Source organism: Delphinus delphis, chromosome 3 (assembly GCF_949987515.2).
Source record: "Delphinus delphis chromosome 3, mDelDel1.2, whole genome shotgun sequence".
Classification (NCBI taxonomy): domain Eukaryota; kingdom Metazoa; phylum Chordata; class Mammalia; order Artiodactyla; family Delphinidae; genus Delphinus; species Delphinus delphis.
Window position 1 is genome coordinate 58,340,076 of NC_082685.1, and position 19,904 is coordinate 58,359,979.

General features: G+C 36.6%; 1 protein-coding gene across 11 annotated transcripts in view; it reads left to right on the forward strand.

Moving 5' to 3' along the window:
• The window catches only part of FAM13B (family with sequence similarity 13 member B), an 86,973-nt gene that overhangs the window by 14,817 nt on the left and 52,252 nt on the right, over positions 1-19,904 (forward strand). For 7 of the 11 annotated variants that reach the window (XM_060008778.1, XM_060008780.1, XM_060008782.1 and 4 more), the window contains exons 2-8: positions 1,381-1,547; positions 2,947-3,138; positions 3,574-3,786; positions 9,099-9,276; positions 9,587-9,728; positions 15,489-15,584; positions 17,395-17,555. In XM_060008778.1, coding sequence (XP_059864761.1) covers positions 2,982-3,138; positions 3,574-3,786; positions 9,099-9,276; positions 9,587-9,728; positions 15,489-15,584; positions 17,395-17,555 — 947 coding nt within the window. In that variant the 5' untranslated portion in view covers positions 1,381-1,547; positions 2,947-2,981. The remainder of the gene's footprint in view (positions 1-1,380; positions 1,548-2,946; positions 3,139-3,573; positions 3,787-9,098; positions 9,277-9,586; positions 9,729-15,488; positions 15,585-17,394; positions 17,556-19,904) is intronic. The other 4 variants (XM_060008781.1, XM_060008788.1, XM_060008789.1 and 1 more) reach the window with 2 other exon arrangements.

Below are 19,904 nucleotides of genomic sequence, written 5' to 3' on the forward strand. Positions count from 1 at the left end.
TTGGCTGCGTGGGGTCTTAGTTGCAGCACATGGGATCGTCATTGAAGGCATGCGGGATCTTTAGTTGCGGCATGTGGGATCTAGTTCCCTGACCAAGGATCGAACCCAGGCCCCCTGCATTGAGAGCGCAGAGTCTTAGCTACTGGGCCACTAGGGAAGTCCCTAGAACTTGCCTTTGACAAAGTCTTCTAATGAGTCTTCATTTATTGTACATCAAGCAGATCCCCTTTCCTTTATGTCATGAGGTAATCAACCTGACTTTTAATGTAAGTTCATTAAACGTCTTATCCCTGAAGTTAACCTCCCTAAAGGATCTTATATAAACTTTGAAGTTGTTTTTCACATGAATAGACTACATGTTTTAGCAGGCATTTCAGGATGTTTTGGAAGTAATCATCTACTAAAGATTTGTTGTGGGAATGTGGTTTTCCTTCCCCTTGGTTTTTAATGTTCCTCCTAGAGGTGTATGTAACTATTAAGACATTTTTGAAAACCACACTGAATGATAATACTCTTCTGCTTACCTGAAGCCTCTTGAGCAGAATCTTGCAGTTTACTGAGCTTGTTAGATTTTAAATAGATTATTAGAACTTACAGAAGATGAGACCAAATATTAAACATACCGCCGAACAGGTTTTCACCTCTCTCCTGTCTCTTCCCAGCCTGTTTTGCTGGTCTTTTAACATTATGTAAAGAAGAGAAGGAAACTGATTCTCTTTCTAATGCATGCATGTATTTTCTCAGTGAAATGTAACATGTGTTTAGGTGTTATTTTATATAAGGAAACCTAGGCTTAGAGACATGGAAGCTTTTCAGGATCACATCTATAGAATGATGGAGGTGATACTTGAATATGTGCCTTTCTAGTTCTTTTCCATCATGTGCTATTGCCTCTCCAAATTAGAAAGCTCAGACAACTATGTTCTTGTTAACAAAATATTTGTTGTATACAGAGAAAAGAGTAAAGTATATAAGTGTAGTTCCAAGCTTAAACTCATGTCTTCCACTCTTTGACCTAAAAATGCTTCCATGTTTAGTTCTGAGTATATGAGGATGGAATAGAACTGGATGGGATGTGTGTGTGTGTACAAATGAAGGGTCCATTGAGGAAAAATGGATTATTAGAATGGTGTAGTCCCTGAAGATGCAGTTCCTTTATTTGTTTATCTTTAGCAGAAAGATTCATACCCAGGTTAGCCATCATAATTTGAAAGCTTGTGCAAGGTTTTGCCTCTAACTAGGTCACAGACAGATCTTTTAGGCAGAAGAATGCTTTTCATTATAGGGACCTTCCTAAATGGACTTCACTGCTTATTCTAGTCTCTTCTCACAGTTAAAGATGTTGTGGGAAATTAAAAGAACTGTTTTTTTTTTTTCTAGATTAACTGCTGAAGTACTGATCGAGTTCTGTGTTTCTTCAATGAGGAACTACAGGCTGATCTTCTGCCATAATCTCAAACAGCCATAAATGACAAAAGAATGCTTGCTCAGTGAGGGTAGCTGGTGCAGAAACCATTTTTTAAACTTAGGTGTTTAAGTACTCAAAGGTAAGTTTCCACAATGGTAACTATCCCATACTTATATATCCACAGAGATTTTGGAGTTTATCTACTATTGCTGCTATTGGATTATTAACTTAAGGTTTTGTAGTTATTAGCTGGCATCAGGTGTGTTAAAGAATGGATTTTGCTTGTCTAAAACTATTTAAATTTATGGCATTTGCTGCCCCTAAGTTAATTTCTACTGTTTCTATAAGTTAGATGGATTTGTTTTCCAGTCACGATGTCTCTTGATCCAGTGGATACACCTGTTATACATATGGACCTTATTTGTATAAACTCTAGAATATTGAGCTTGTTTTTTTTTTTTTCTGCTCTGTTACCTTTCTCTTGTAGTATGAAAGGAATTGTTTCTCTGAGGTGATGAAAAAAGCCCATTTTATTCACTATCAACTTTGAAAAAAGTTTTCCTTTCCTTTAAAAATACTCCTTTCCCCACATAAAATAATAAATGATTATTTTATTTTTATTTATTTATTAAAAATTTTTTTTTGGCCATGCCGCACAGCTTGTGGGATCTTAGTTCCCTGACCAAGGATCAAACCTGTGCCCCCTGCAGTGGAAGCATGGAGTCCTAACCACTGAATCTCCAGGGAATTCCCATAAATGATTATTTTAGAAAATGCATTTTTTTTGAGATTACTGTACTTGTTCTTTCATGCTTCATAAATTGGAAACATTGTTTTCTCCCACTGCTTCTTTATTGATCACAATTTCTGCAAAGACAAATTATTTATTTCTTCTGAACTAGCCGGGCTATGGAAGTTTTTCTTTTGAATAATTATGAAACAGCAGGATTGATAAAAGAACATTTTCCTTGAAGGTTGATGCCTAGAACTGAAAAATTTCCTTTGTTTATAAAAACATATTATGGCTGCTCTGTCATGTAGAAATAAGAACTGGTTAATCTTGTCCTTATTAGCCCATCATTTTTTAAAAAATGATTCTCTCCTCTTTGGGTGCTTATGAATTGAGTGGTTAGATGACCTTCATAGAGCAGAGTCCAGAAATGATTAGGTTTGGCTTTTTACTCATGTCGTTAATAAGCTTGGTCAGTAAGGTCCTGTTGGAGCAAAATTTGCCCCTTTCTTTGTCTTTGAGATATTAACGTCCTCTGCGAAGTTTAATGATCAGTTTTGGTTTTGCCATTGTTTGGTAAATATACAAACACTAAAGGGAACACTCAGAACTAACTTCACATGGTAGAGAAAATGCTTAGATGATTGTATTGAGCTTCATTTGTAGAACACACTATGGGCCTGGTAACTGGAACATATTTAATAGACGAGAACACATTCAGGTGTAAAGCCTTTTTCTTTAATGTATTTAGTCATATTGCCACCTGTTAATCATTATAGTCTTTTTTTTTTTTTCTTTTATTTGGCAGAAAAGACAGCTTTGATTTCTGGCTGCAAAAAAGATATGAGGAAGAGCTCCTCCCCTTCCTTGAATAACTGCAACTCCGTTCTTGCTAACAAAATATTTGGAATTCCACTTGATGAGCTGCAGCAGGGAGGACATCCAGACAATGAGGTTCCGTTCATAGTCCGCCACGTAGTGGACTATATTGAGGAACATGGTATACATTTCCTTACTTTGAGGGCTAGCCTTTGTTTTAATAAACACAACTTATCCATTTTTGACCTTGGATTTTTTTTTCGGTATTCAATGTCCAAAATATAGTGAGGAAAAACAATGGAAATTCTTTTTAACATTTTAGTGTGTCTTTATTACTTAAAAATCATATACTCAGAAATGCCCAGTTTAGAGCATATCTTAGTGGGAGGGGTGATAGTAATATTTTTAATGGATATAAGGGGGTGGGATAAAATAGAATATCCCTCAGGACAGAGATAGTATATGTTTCTAGATGTGTAGTTTGAAGGTGGTTAGCACAAGCAGGGGAGCCAAGAATGGCTTTCCCAAAGTATGAATATTTTAAGTTGATTGGAGAATGAATATATATGGTAGTTGAAGTTGAAGCTAATTTAATTTTTGCCTTGAACTAATGTAGGAGGTCTGGAGCAACAAGGACTTTTTCAAGTCAATGGAAATGCTGAGACAGTGGAGTGGCTTCGGCAGAGATACGACAGCGGAGAAGAGGTGGATTTGGTTAAGGAAGCAGATGTTCCCTCGGCTATTAGTCTTCTTAGGTTTTTCCTTCAAGAACTTCCTGAACCTGTTATCCCTGGCAGTTTGCATATTCACTTGATGCAGCTTTCTCAAGGTAACATAATTTGAATCTTATCAGTCAGTCACTTAACATTTAATTTCAAAGTCTTTACCTTTTAGAAATCTTGACATGTAAGCAGTAATTATAGTAATTCTGAGATTAATTTCTTAAGTTCCCATTTGGGGACATATGCTCTTTGGGGTTGTATTATCTAGTTAAGGGAATTGCAACCTCTTAGATTCCTGTAGTGCTATTTACTTTTTATGATTGGTCTTAGTAAGCCTAAGATACATAGTGATAAGGAGAAGGAGGAAAGGCAGGAGACAAGAACAAAGAATAGGAGGGAGGGCTTCCCTGGTGGCGCAGTGGTTTGAGAGTCCGCCTGCCGATGCAGGGGACACGGGTTCGTGCCCTGGTCCGGGAAGACCCCACATGCCGCGGAGCGGCTGGGCCCGTGAGCCATGGCCACTGAGCCTGAGCGTCCGGAGCCTGTGCTCCGCAATGGGAGACGCCACAACAGTGAGAGGCCTGCGTACCGCAAAAAAAAAAAAAAAGAGTAGGAGGGAAAAGGAAGAAGAAAAAATATATGTGTGGCAGAATGACCCATAATAGTCAGTGTTGTTGGTTAGTGGTAATGTTACTGTGTTTATCCTTGGTTTGATAGAACATCCTAGCAAAAACCGGAAGACAGCTTTGATTCTAAGTTTGGAATATACCTAAAGCTTGTTCTTGGACACCTGCCTGAAGGAAATAAAATATCAAATTGGACATCAGACTACAAGCCAAATAAAGAAAAAAATTGGTTTGTTTCTGTTGGGTTAGTTTTTTGGTGGTGACTAAAAATAGGACTTAGCTGGGATGGACAAGAAAAATAAAGGTAGAGGTATGCAGAAAGGTAAAAGAACCAAAAAGTGAGGAGATGCTTCTTTTCCTTGAACCAGATGGAACCAGATGGTATTCACTGGTATTCATGTGTACATAATGGATTGACATGCTTCGTTATATAGGAGAATTTATGAAGTTGGCATATAATACAGTTGACTTTTGAAAAACATGGGTTTGAACTTACATACATATTTTTTCAATAAATTTGTACTACAGTACTACATGATCTGCAATTGGTTGAATCCACACATGCAGAACTGTGGATATGGAGGGCCTGCTGTAATGTTATACACAGATTTTCAGTGGTGTGGAAGGTCGGCATGCCTAACCCCTGTGTTCAAGGGTCAGCTGTATAATACATTTCTTGGATTTTTAAATTATTTTTTCTGGCTTTTGTTTGTGTTATGGAATCTCTTTAATTTTTTGAATTGGGGCTTCTACAGAAATTCAGTGATGTTAAAAAAATTATAACTACTTCCTTAATCCCTATCGCTGTCAGAGCTGGACTTTTTGTATGTTTGTGTGTATCCTTAAGCAGTATATGGGCAGAGAAGGGGGATTGCCTTTTGAGAGTATTTATCCATCTTTTTCTTAAATTTAAACACGAGCCTGAATTAGTGGATGCCTCTTATTTGTGTGTAAAGGTCAATACAAAGATATTTTATGATCCTCTTATGTACGTTTTCCTCTGTACAGCTAGACGATAGGGCTCACTTTGTACTTGCTCTATTCAGGAATGGTTAGTCTGATTCAGTTTTTTTTTTTTTTTTTTTTGCGGTACACGGGCCTCTCACTGTTGTGGCCTCTCCTGTTGTGGAGCACAGGCTCTGGACGCGCAGGCTCAGCGGCCATGGCTCACGGGCCCAGCCGCTCCGCGGCATGTGGGATCTTCCTGAACTGGGGCACGAACCCGTGTCCCCTGCATCGGCAGGCGGACTCTCAACTGCTGCGCCACCAGGGAAGCCCAGTTTTGTTTTTTTATTGTGCCACCTGGACTTCAAAATGAAGTGTCATCAATAATGTCACCTTTTTCTCTTTTTTTCTCTCAACAAATACTATATTTTTTTGTTCTGAATTTCTGAATCCATTTCAAATTTCTTTTCTTAGGAGTAGGAATTTTTTCAAATGTTTATATTTAGTCACCTAATAAGCACTTTGCAGTCATTAAATATATAATGAAACTGATGTGTTAGAGTTTTTTGAGCCCTTTTTGTGTCTCTAGAGACATTCGTTTTGTTTTTATAGTGTTAGGGTTCCATTTTCCCTGTGTTAGCGAATTGTAGACAAGTCTTTTAAAGTTCTAAGAATCAGATAATCTTTCAGTTTTGATTGAAAATTTATAAATGAATAAGTGGGATAAGATTTAATGATGATAAATTTACTGCCTCTCACTGATGCTACCAATCAGAAGCTGTTTTGTCAGTAGGATTGTCATTTTGATTGGTATTCATTTAAAAGTATGACAGCATCATGCACTGTGTTATTTATGGAATTGCAATATATATCTTGCTAATTAATTATTCTTATGTCAGCATTCACCTGTGAAGGAATTTAGGCAAGCAAAATGCTTGTGGCCCATTTGTTATAAGAAATCCACCATTCTCCTCCATTCCCCACTTATATAACCATTAGCATGGGTATGTATGCATGCACACACACCCATATATACACCTGTTTCTTTAATAGCTATGCAGATAGGTGTGGCGGTACTTGAGGTGATATTTGCATTCCTGTTGTGATAAAATCTATTTCCTCATCCTTCAGTAATTCTTTTGGGAAGGTGTCTAGGTCTCTGGAAAAGTTCCTCTCTCCATTTATTGTAGGCAACTATTATGTTAATATTTTAATTGACGTTCACAAATATATGAGATTAATGCTTTTAAGATCATGGAGGCAGCATGTAGTTGCATTTGAGTTAGTGTTCTTTATTTTTTTATATATATATATATATATATATATATTTTTTTTTTTTTTTTGCGGTACGCAGGCCTCTCACTGTTGTGGCCTCTCCCGTTGCGGAGCACAGGCTCCGGACGCGCAGGCTCAGCGGCCATGGCTCACGGGCCTAGCCACTCCGCGGCATGTGGGATCTTCCCGGACCGGGGCATGAACCCATGTCCCCGGCATTGGCAGGCGGACTCTCAACCACTGCGCCACCAGGGAAGCCCCTTTTTTATTATTTTTTTAAAATTTATTTGTTTATTTGGCTGCATCAGGTCTTAGTTGTGTCGTGCAGGCTTAGTTGCTCTGCAGCATGTGGGATCCTAAGTTCCCTGACCAGGACTGGAACCCACGTCCCCTGCATTGGAAGGCGGATTCCCAACCACTGGACCACCAGGGAAGGCCCCGAGTTAGTGTTCTTTAAAAAGTGGTTTTCATTTTCTATGGTAGCCGGACATTGCAAAGTGGCATTTCTGGTGTGGTTTGATCCTTTATTTAGACCAGAATTTCACAACGTTGGCACTCCTGATATTTGGGGCTGGATAATTCTTTAGTATAGGGGCTATTCTTGAATTTTAAGATATTTAGTAGAATCCCTGGCCTCTGTCCACTAGATAGCACTAGTACCCCTTTCCCGCAAGTTATGACAGCCATTCCATTCATTGTCAGATGTTACCAACCATTGGTTTAGCCCATGATAGTTTGTCCAATTACTTATACATTATGTTTTGGTAGAAAACACAGTTCACAGTTCTGTGAATTTGTTGTAATATTTACAAAAACTGTTAAAATGCTTGAAAGAATTCTTAGGGGAATCTTCTTTGATACGTACATATATTTTTCCTGGTTATGATCTAACTAGGAAGTAGGCTCAAAAGGAAAAAAAAATTTAAGTAGGTGTGTTTTTAATACAAACACACACATGGAAATGCTCCTCTGCCTTATTTGAAGACTGGTAGACATAAATATTTTAGAAGGAGGCTGGTAGGTATAAATATTTTTGAATACTAGAAATGTTTACTAACAAAAGTAAAGCAGCATGAACAGTATTTCAAGTAAAACCAGTATAGCCCACGATCTTACCACCTCATCAAGGCAGCATCTTTTTTCAGTTATTGTGTATTTATTCAGCTTCTTCAGCTAACTTTTATAGAACTCCCGCTGTGCGCCAGGCACTGTTCTAAATTATGGGAATGCAGAAGTGAACAAACCGGCTAAAAATCTCTGCCATCATAGAGCTAAAAATTCTAAAAGGGCGTAAGGAGAGTTGGATGAAAAATAGATGATAAGCAAAATAAATACAAGGGTATGTTAGATGATAAGTGCTATGTAGCTAGAGAAGATGTTATGTAGAATTTGTCAGTGTTGATGTAGTGATCATTTTGATAATATTAATTGCTTGCATATTTTTTTTGAGTTGATATACGTGATTTTTCTTAAATAATCCTTTTCTGCTAAATTTAGGTTGTTAAAAATTTCCACCAATTGTAGTCACAGTAATCTAAAAAACATTAATTCAAGGACTGTTCCAACCAATTATAAAGTCAAAGTACCTGGGCAGTTGGTAATATTATGAAATATCGAAGAGTTCTTATTGGTTGCATTTTAAATTTTAAGTAAAACTCATGTGACTGTAGCCTTTCCTGTAAACATCCTAGAGTTGTGTTATTTTGCAGAGATGGCCAATATTATGATCATAACCTTTTATCAACAATTTTTTTCCCCCAAGAATTAATTTTTAAATTAATTTTAAGAACCTCGAGAAAAATAAAGAATGAAATATAATTGGGTTAACTTTCTCTATTGGAGCAATAAATTACTTTATTTTGAGGGTAACTCTGAGAAATTACTTCTCCTAAGTGGGGCCCTCACCAGTCAGGGAGTTGATACAGGCCTAATTTCTGTTAATGAAAACTCACTGACCTAAACACAGGGCCTAGCTTCTGGTAGTTGAAAATTCACTTGGTAAACAGAAAACAATGTCAACTTAGAGGAGAAAAACAACTTAGAAATGGAATTCGTTCTTATTTAGTTGTGTTGATATTGCTGAAATTAATTGTTCTTTTCAGAATGTTAAAAGAAGAAAGTGTGTCTCTTATTCTGTTCCTTCCTTGTTTTTTCTTCCATTCTAATACTATTAGCTGTTTAAATTGCTTCTCATCTTTGCTTATTAGTGGTTGGTGTTGACTGATATTGGCTAGTGCATTTTGACTTCTTAGAGTTGAAACTAATTTGGAAACACAGGTACGGTCATGCAAGAGACAGTATGATGAGAATTTAAAAAAATAGAGTATTGGGGCCAGTGAGTAATAGATGAGGAAAACATCCTTCAACAGTTGAGGGGTTGTGTACCTTCTCAAATTCTTCCACTTAATAAGTGAAATGCAAAGCCCTAAGGCATTTGGCCTCTAGTAGAGAAAGTGAAGAGGTTTTGTGATTGTTATAGTAAAATGGTTATATGGGTGTAACAATGTGAACCTGGCAAAATATCTGAGCTTTGCTTTTACTTCATTAAAGAAACCCGTCATTATGTTTTGTAGATTATAATAACGAAGATGAATTTGGAAGAAAGTTGAGGTTCCTCTTGCAACAGCTTCCACCTGTTAATTACAGTTTGTTAAAGTTTCTGTGTAGATTTTTAGCCAATGTAGCATCACATCATGAAGAAATTTGGTCTGCAAACTCTTTGGCTGCTGTCTTTGGTCCAGATGTCTTCCAGTAAGTTTTTTCACAAATTTTTGCTTGATTAAAAAATATATATATATATTTGTGAAATAGAATCATTGTACTGTCTTCCAAGGGTCATAGGTTGCTTGATGAACCATTATTTTTTATAGTAGATCTGATTAATCCTTCCAGCATTTCTGTGAACAGGGTACAAGTTAGGTAGGCTTTACAGATGGGAAAACTGAGGCACAGAATGATGGCATAAATCGCTCAGATCTATAAAGTGACTCATTGGTTGTCTTCAAACTTTACCTGTGATTGCTTTAAGAACTCTAAATTCAGTTTGGACTTTTATTCTTAGTATTTACACAGATGTGGAAGATCTGAAAGAACAAGAAATAGTGAGCAGGATAATGGCTGGACTTCTGGAAAATTACTATGAGTTTTTTGAGAATGAAGAGGAAGATTTTTCATCTAATGATTTGAGTTCAATTACTGAACAGGTGAGAATATTTAAAATATACTTGGAGGGAGTTTTTGTTGTTTTTGCTTTATAAAGAATTTGCTCTTAAGGGCTTGGCCCAAACTTAGGTGGAATTTTTAAGTACTAAATTGGAAGTAATTTTCTTGATTATTATATGTAATCATAGGTGATATATATCCATGTAGTATATGAGTGTGATCTTTTTTCTGAACAACTTCTTGTCGTCAATTTGGATATGGAAAAGTAATTGAAACCAGAGTGTATGGTAGAGCTTTTGTGGACGTTTTTGTGTTTTTCTTCTGTTAAATTAAGCATTGTTTATTTTGTAAGAATAGTGTGCTTTTGTTTTTGCAAAGAAACTGCTTGCATAGAGGAATGCAGGCAAAGGTTGAGAATTAGAAGGTAGAGAGAAAGGTTGAATACAAAGTTGACAGAAACTTAAAAATGTTTTTCTTGATTGAAGTACCAAGTCAGTATAGCAGTGCAAACATTGTCCTTAATGGGAAGCATCAAAAGAGTAATAGTTTAGGTTACAGATAATGTTTTAAATCTTGTGACTCTCGAATTTAAACCCATTTCTCAAACAACATTATATTTTGTTGTTACTGCTATGCCTTGATGGTTGAGACTGCAGAAGGATCTTAGTTAGTTTCTTCTTTTTTAAAATTAATTAATTAATTAATTTTTGGCTGTGTTGGGACTTCGTTGCTGCGCGCGGGCTTTCTCTAGTTGTGGCGAGCGGGGGCTACTCTTCTTTGCGGTGCGTGGGCTTCTCACTGTGGTGGCTTCTCTTGTTGAAGAGCATGGGCTCTAGGCATGCGGGCTTCGGTAGTTGTGGCACACGGGCTCTAGAGTGCAGGCTCAGTAGTTGTGGCGCACGGGCTTAGTTGCTCTGCAGCATGTGGGATCTTCCCGGACCAGGGCTCGAACCTGTGTCCCCTGCATCGGCAGGCAGATTCTTAACCACTGCTCCACCAGGGAAGCCCCTAATTTCTTCTTTATAAGAAGTGATAATATTGATTCTGACTAATTGTAAGTGACTGTAAAGCCACATTAATTCAGACTTCTCAGGTTTAGAATTCGTGATATAGATCTAGAGGTTTTTCTTTTGTGCTTATGTGAAATGATTTGTCAAGCAAACGTTTATATTAAAACCTTTGATGTTATATTTTGAGTGTGGGGTGGGGCTGCTACCTCTTTTTAATGACTAATAATTCACCTGGTTAAAAATAAACAAGGTAAAATACACAGTAAAATGTCCTATTCTTACCCATGCCCACCCTCTTCCTCTCATTGTTTTTTTATGTGTTTTTCCAGAATTTCTTTATGCAAATATAAGTAGATATTTCCTCTAAGTATTTTATAACAGGAAAGTAGCATACCATACACACTATTCTGCACCTTATTTTTTAAAATCAGTTAACAGTGTATCATGGTGAGTTTTTTTTTGTTTGTTTTGTTTTTTTGTGGTACGCGGGCCTCTCACTGTTGCGGCCTCTCCCGTTGCGGAGCACAGGCTCAGCGGCCATGGCTCACGGGCCCAGCTACTCCGCGGTATGTGGGATCTTCCCGGACCGGGGCACGAACCCGTGTCCCCTGCATCGGCAGGCGGACTGTCAACCACTGCGCCACCAGGGAAGCCCCATGGTGATGTTTTATTGGAATGTAGAGAACATATTAGTTTTTTTAAACATCTGTATAGTTCCCTATTGTATGGATGTAACATATAATTTATTTGATGCATAGTACCTGTATCCACTTGAAAAGGTGATAGTATATCCCGGTTTTCTCAGAGTAGTCCTAGTTTTTTTTTAGCGGTACGCAGGCCTCTCACTGTTGTGGCCTCTCCTGTTGCGGAGCATAGGCTCCGGACGCGCAGGCTCAGCGGCCATGGCTCACGGGCCCAGCCGCTCCGCGGCATGTGGGATCTTCCCGGACCGGGGCCCGAACCTGTGTCCCCTGTATCGGCAGGCAGACTCTCAACCACTGCGCCACCAGGGAAGCCCGTCCTAGTTTATATTTGCTTTCTAATGTAATTATTAGTTGCTCCTCTTTTCACTCAAATGTATCCAGGTTTAGATGATTAATTATATGGTTATGCTATTTATTGATGGACAGTGGATTACATCCCTTCATTTGTTCTTAAACTATAAAGTAGCATCTCTTGAAAGTTTATCATACAGATTTTCATTCATTCTCATAGGTGTTGGCTCAGATTATGTGAATTAGGAGTTTTATTTCCTGGGTAGCCCAGCTTTTATTTAAAAGGGTTTCTATACTATTGTGAACTTTTATAGATAAGTGTTTTTAATATTTGGGGATTATACCTTCCTTAGGTTGGTTGGTTGGTTTTGTTTTTTATTGAAGTATAGTTGATTTACAATATTGTGTTAGTTTCAGATGTACAGCATAGTGATTCAGTTATACATATATTTATGTAGCTATTCTTTTTCAGATTCTTTTCCCTTATAGGTCATTACAAAATATTGAGTATAGTTCCCTGTGCTATACAGTAGGTCCTTGTTGGTTATCTATTTTATGTATAGTAGTGTGTACATGTTAATCCCAAACTCCTAATTTATTGCACATCCCCCCTCATTGGTAACCATAAGTTTGTTTTCTGTGTCTGTGCATCTATATCTGTTTTGTAAATACATTCATTTGTATCTTTTTTTTTTCAAGATTCTACATAGAAGCGATATCACATGATACTTGTTTTTCTCTGGCTTACTTCACTTATGATAATCTCCAAGTCCATCCATGTTCCTGCAAATGGCATTATTTCATTCTTTTTTATGGCTGAGTAATATTCCTCTGTGTGTGTGTGTGTGTGTGTGTGTGTGTGCTTATCACATCTTTATCCATTCATCTGTCAATGGACATTTAGATTGCTTCCATGTTTTGGCTATTATAAATAGTGCTGCTATGAACATTAGGGTGCATGTATCTTTTCGAATTAGAGTTTTCATCTTTTCCAGATACATGCCCAAGAGTGGGACTGCTGGATCATATGGTAACTATTTTTAGTTTTTAAGGAACCTCCATACTGTTCTCCATAGTGGCTGTACCAATTTACATTCCCACCAACATTGTAGGAGGGTTCCTTTTTCTCCACACCCTCTCCAGCATTTATTTCTTGCAGACTTTTTGATGATGGCCATTCTGACTGCAGTGAAGTAATACCTCACTGTGGTTTTGATTTGCATTTCTCTAATAATTAGCGATGTTGAGCATTTTTTCATGTGCCTGTTGGCCATCTGTATGTATTCTTTGGAGAAATGCCTATTTAGATCTTCTGCCCATTGGTTTTTTTTTTTTTTTTTTGATATTGCACTGTATGAGCTGTTTGTATAGTTTGGAAATTAATCCCTTGTCGGTTGCATTGGTTGTAAATATTTTCTCCTATTCTGAAGGTTGTCTTTTTGTTTTGTTTATGGTAAGTTTAAGTTTAATTAGGTCCCATTTATTTATTTTTGTTTTATTTCCATTATTGTAGGAGATGAAACCAAAAAGATACTGCTGCGATTTGTGTCAGAGAGTGTTCTGCCTATGTTTTCCTCTAAGAGTTTTATAGTACCGGTCTTAACATTTAGGTCTTTAATGCATTTTGAGTTTATTTTTGTGTGTGGTGTTAGAGAATGTTCTAATTTCATTCTTTTACATGTAGCTGTCCAGTTTTCTCAGCACTACTTATTGAAGAGACTGTCTTTTCTCCATTGTATAGCCTTGCCTCCTTTGTCATAGATTTTTTTTTGTTTCTTTTGGCTGTGTCGGGCCTTGGTTGCGGCACCGGGGATCTTCGTTGTGGCACGTGGGATCTTTTGTTATGGCGTGCGGGCTTCTCTCTAGTTGTGGTGTGTGGGTTTTCTCTCTCTAGTTGTGGCGCACAGGTTCCAGGGCATGTGGACTCTGTAGTTGTGGCGCATAGGCTCCAGGGCATGTGGGCTCTGTAGTTTGCGTGCTCAGGCTCTCTAGTTGAGGCATGTGAGCTCAGTAGTTGTGGTGTGCAGGCTTAGTTCACATGTGGCATGTGGGATCTTAGTTCCCTGACCAGGGATCGAACCTGTGTCCCCTGCAATGGAAGGTGAATTCTTTACCCCGGACTACCGGGGAAGTCTCTGTCATAGATTAATTGACTATAGGTCAGTTCCTTAAGTTTTTTATATTTTCTTCATGTAAGCATTTTTATCTTTGTCTGACTTTCCTTCCCTCTTTTTCTTCTTCCCTCCTTACCTTCCTTCTTCTCTTCTCTCTCAAGTATCAGAAACTTTTAATAAAACAGTAAAAGATGCCAAATTGTAACTTACAGTTTATGAAATGAAGATGAAATCAAATGTGTGTGTGTGTGTGTGTGTGTGTGTGTGAGTGTGAGGTAAATCAAGTGAGCAGAATTTGTAACCTGAATCAGTGATCCATGAAACTTCTGGCATATTTTTTGAAGGTTTCCAACTATCATATACAGTACCTGACTTAAAAAACTTGGTTAAAATAAAGAACTGACATAGCTGTTCAAAAGTATTTTTGCTTAAAAGAAAATGACAAGAAGAGGACAAGTAGATATATATGCCTTAAACCTTTAATGCTTTTTGATACCCATAAGAAATCCCATCTTTGGGGAATTCTGTGTGCCATCTTTCTTTCCTTTATATTTTAGTTCAGCAGTTTATTTTTTTTAATAAAATTAATGGCTGCTGAAAGTGAAATAATATACATATGTTTGTGTTATTCATTTTCTACTTTTCCAAGATGATTTGACTTGTAAGAAACTGATGACGCCAATTTGATCTAATGTTTATATCTTGACTCCTCTAGTCTTCAGGGTATATCTTGATTATGTTTTACATTGTGGTTTAATTCTCTGATATTTGTATTATCCTGCAGCTTCCTTATGTAAACTGAAATATATTCATATCTCACATATATTGCATTTATATTTCTGTATTTTTTAAGCACTACAAAAACTGACTTAAAATATATTGTGCTTTACATTAAATAGAATGGTGGTTAATTAACACCAGGAAATAATGTTGAATTCTGCAGATTTGCCTGTGAATAGAAAAGAGGATGTTAGCATATTGAACAGAATATTCTCAATAAACATGGTAGTGCAGTGAGTCCTGAGAGACAGTGATGTATATTAATTACCTTGGCTCATGTTGCTAATTGCCAGTAACTATTTTCTTATCTATTTTATTACTTTTTTGAATTATAACTGGCTTGCAAGTAATAGAAGAACAGATTTCTGAAAGTATTATTTTTAAAAGCAGATTTCGTAACTTCATAACTTCACAAGTTAAAACATTTCATAACTTCACAAGTCAAAATTTGACTTGTGAAGCTGAATTGATCAGATATTGAGTGAAAGTAAAATCTCAAACTCAACACAATTTGGTTGTATTTTAAAGTTGACATAACTTAAATGCTGCTAATTTGTTATCCACGTATTTAAAAAGGTAGGCAGACCTGGTCTATCATGGCAGTGCTTTGATTTTTCCCCTGATTTTGATACTCGAAGGAAGCAAAGTTTATTTAGCACTCTCTACTTTTAGAGTTTCATCCCATTAATGCAAGTATTTGGTCGTTAGATCATTTTCAAGGTAGTAGATTTTTTTTTTTTAATAGTTTGAGAGATGACTGGAGATGTTGAATAGGGAGTGTTTGAGAAATGACCCAGAGTTAGAGAATAGGTTCTTTGTATGGCATCCTTGAATGATTGCGAATCCAGTAGAGTGGTTTGAAGATGTAGGTGATAATTATGTTTCTTTATACGTTTGAGAAGGCAGGTAGCAGCGTTCTCCACAAGCTGGAGTCTGGAGAGCAGGCATTTCACGAGGCCCTAGAGAAGGGAATTACAGCAGTCAAAGAAAGAAGAGATGTAAGTATGGCTGAGGGTTTTCCGTAAGTTGAGGCAGCTGCATATATAGGGCAGGTTCAGAATAATTTATGAACAGAATAGAGTGTTGATAAGCAAAAGGTCAAGTTGACAAGAAAAAGATCAAGAAGAATTTTTGAAGATAAGTGTGGGGTGAGAGGGAGAGCATTTTTATATAAGTTTATAATTTTTACTCTTATCCAAACCAATTTAGTCAATTCTTACTTCAGGAAGTTAAACTGGAAGGCCTGGGGGGATGGGAGGTGGGGGTGGGAAGAAAAATCCATAGGCCATAGACTTTGTTCATGTCGTATCTTAGTTGATGGTTTCTGGTGAAAATACTAGGGAATGTCAATTAATTTACATAAAGCTTATTGAATCGAATATAATATGTTAAGTATAATTGAGTATAAAGCTTTTGTAGTTACTAAGAGCTATTGACTGTAGGCATAAACTGATTTTAAAATGTGTAATGTAACATGTTAAAATTGCAGTACTTCTTTACGAAATATTTGTGTACTGAATATTCATCTATTCTCAGTTTAAATAGCCATCTTAATTTTTTTTTTTTAATATTCTACTCTTGCGCCCAAACCTGAAAATGATATTTTCTTGCCAGTTTTTTTTTTGGCTTGGATTACCAGGTAGCTATTAATTAAATACATTCTTGATTTTCACTAATTTATTAAATACATAGATAGAGAGAGAGTAATTTTCCATTTGATCCCGTTTAAAAACTGACCTATCATTTGAAATTTTCACCTTTGTGTATAAATCTTACCTCTCAGTAAATAACCACTTAGGCTAATGATTTTCAGTACTCGTTGATTAGGAATTGGTAGAGTATCACAGTGTAATTACCTTTCTTCTGGTTGAAGTTTTCATTTCTGAGAGTCCTCTAGCAACTGTATTTGCCTGTGTATAGGAAAAACACCACTGTTACATGTAGCAGTAAATTTATTCTAGGTATTGCCAGCACATTTGGCTAGGATGGACAAAAGTACATATTTACTGCTTAATGTTTTTAATGACTAGTGTTAATTTATAAAAAATGTTAAGACCATTTATGGCTAGTTTCTTCTATGGTATAGCTTAACAAATGTTTCTCATTTGAAAATATTTTATTGGTTTTCGTTCTCAGATATTTGTGTCTTTTTATTAGAGTGATTGTTTACTTATGTAGCCAATTTGATAATAGAAAATGTTTTATAGCCCCTGCCAGAAAGAGAATTATAACCTTGAGTTGTGCTTAATGGTCAAAACAGTGAGTTCTTTCTTGTTGTAAGGTCCAGTCTCTTCATGAAGAATTCAGTCTGAATCATTTAGAAGTTAGCTGTCATTTTCTAATGCATAGTTAAGACCGTAAGGCAAAATTTCTGTGCCCTTCTTTTTTCACACTTATTCTATATTAAAATCACTTGTTCAGTGCACTTGGAAATTGGAGAGATCAGTTGAAGTCTTTGTTGTAGCTGATAGGTTTACAAATCTGATTGGTTAGAAAATGAAGCTTTCTTAATGTTAATTAACTACAGCGTGCAGACTTTTTCATAGTTTGCAGTCTTATTCATATTCCTAGTGATATAGTAATGTAATCGTTACTTCCTGCTTTAAAATGTTATGTTTGGTTTGATATTTTACTCTAATACGGAGAAGTTGGCAGCTGTTTACTTTGTAGGAGAAATTGGTCCTAGGAAATGAAGTGAAAAATGAGTTGTATTTAAGTTTTTCTTAGAATAGTTATGTCTTTCTTAGAATAGTATGTCAGTTAACAGTTTCATTAAATTTTAATTCTCATTTAATTCTATCTATATAGATTAATGAACTTTCTGAGGAAGAAGAGGAAGAAGAAAAGCTGGAACATACAGAAGAACTTCCAGAAGAGGGTGCAGAAAAATCAGATGACATGCCAGAGGTGGTACAGTTAAGGATGACTGAAAACATCCTGGAACCAAATAGTGTTACAGCATCAACAAGGTAGTATTTCAGTTGAAAGGACTTTAGTTTTGAGCATTTCATTCTAGATGTAAGTTCACTCAAGCACTAAATCACACAGATTGTAATGGTATATGAAAGATTAGTTTGTATGAAAAAGAACAATAAGAAAATTTTAAAGAAGCAACCTTGTTAAGGAGTTTTCAGTTACTAGCATTTATACCTTTCTTTAAAAATATAACCTCTTATGTATATTTCCTCTTAAAGTTTATTTGTTTTTGTATTATTAGTGTATTAGTTGGGTTGGGTAAAATTTCAGAACCTTTGGAAGTAGAATTGCTAGAGAAAGATACAGTGGTTGAGTTGACTATATTTCCAGGTCCTAGTCTAGAACTAGATTGAACTAGGCTGTAAAGAGAGAACTCTGTGATCCTTTAAGATAGTGCTTTCCAATCCTTTCCATGTATAAAGTGATATTTATAGGGCATACTGGGTAAACTTGGTAAATGTGGTAAGCTGGAGGCACTGTCCTAGCATATAGCTGGGACTATTGGACACTGTTTAGGAAGCATTAGAGAATTTAAGAACTCTCCGTAGGTAGCTCTAGGTTTGCTGAATTCTGTCCTTACTTTTCTGTAAAGCTCCATGGTTTTCTAACTAGGGGGACAGTTATTTGTTTAGGCCACTAGATATTTTTCATTAAATTTGTGTTCAACAGAACGGTGGTTAAAAAAGCAGAGGAAATAATTTAAGAGTCAGACAGCAAAATGTCATTTTAAAATAAGTAGTAATTTAAGGGAAGAACTATTCAGTGTCATTTAGAAAAATTATAAAGTAGTTTAAAATGTATACTTCTAAATACAACTATTACATTTCTCTGTGGCCCTCTAGATTTTTATATTATGTATAGTTTCTTCAGACGTGATTATAGTTATGGTATATTAACAAGTTTATTCACTCTTTTGCCCCGATTTAGCTTTTTGTTTGTGCTTTTCTATGTTTACATGACATTCTTTACTATATTTTAGTTACATATTACAATATTTATAAGCTATATGTTAAATTATTTAACTGTATCTTAATTACATATTTACTGTCATTCTTTTTTCTGAACTTTGAGTTATTCCAGCTACCTTGTCATTGCTATACTACTATACAACCTTTGTTCTTGGGTCCTTTTTTCCTTCTTTTGACTTACATAAATTTATTAGGCTCAAAGAGTAAATTTTTCTATGGCTTTTGATAAGTATTTCCAGACTACTTAAAAGACTTGGCCCATTTTGCATTACCATTAGCAATATTTTCTTGAGCACTTGAAAACAATAGATTTAAATTGGTATTCTTTATTTTGTTAATTTATAGAGTTATGCCCTCCAATAAGGTAACCATTAGCTAGCTACATGTGGCTATTTAAATTTAAACTTAAAACAATTAAAATTAAATAAAATTTAAAAATCACTTCCAGGGACTTCACTGGTGGCGCAGTGGTTAAGAATCCGCCTGCCAGTGCAGGGGACACTGGTTCGATCCCTGGTCAAGGAAGATCCCACATGCCACGGAGCAACTAAGCCCGTGCGCAACAACTACTGAGCCTACGCTCTAGAGCCTGCGAGCCACAACTACTAAAGCCTGTGCACCTAGAGCCCATGCTCTGCAACAAGAGAAGCAACCACAATGAGAAGCCTGTGCACCACAACGAGCCCCCGCTCACTGCAGCTAGAGAAAGCCCATGCAGCAACAAAGACCCAATGCAGCCCCAAATAAATAAATAAGTTTATTTTAAAAAAAAATCACTTCCACAGTTGTACTAGCCACATTTCAAGTGCTCAGTATAGCCATATATGATTTGTGGTTACCATATTGGACAATGCAGATATAGAGCAATTCTATCATTGTAAAAATTTCTTTTGGATAGTGCTGATTTAGAGAGCAAATTCATTAACTATTTTTATATATTTAATTACCAGCAAGGTTAAATATTGTTTCAAACGCATGATTACAATAGTTTCTTCTTTTTGATCATCTGTCTAGCTTTGTAGAGGATCCTCCTTCCCTCCAACACAATCATTTTTTTTTTTTTTAATTTTTAAATTTATTTTTGGCTGCATTGGGTCTTTGTTTTTGGGTCTTCATTGCTGCACACGGCTTTCTCAAGTTGGGCTAGTGGGGGCTACTCTTTGTTGTGGTGGCTTCTCTTGTTGCAGAGCTCAGGCTCTAGGCGTGCAGGGCTCAGTAGTTGTGGCTCACAGGCTCTAGAGTGCAGGCTCAGTAGTTGTGGCGCATGGGCTTAGTTGCTCCGTGGCATGTGGGATCTTCCCAGACCAGAGCTCGAACCTGTGTCCCCTGCATTGGCAGGCAGATTCTCAACCACTGTGCCACCAGGGGAGTCCC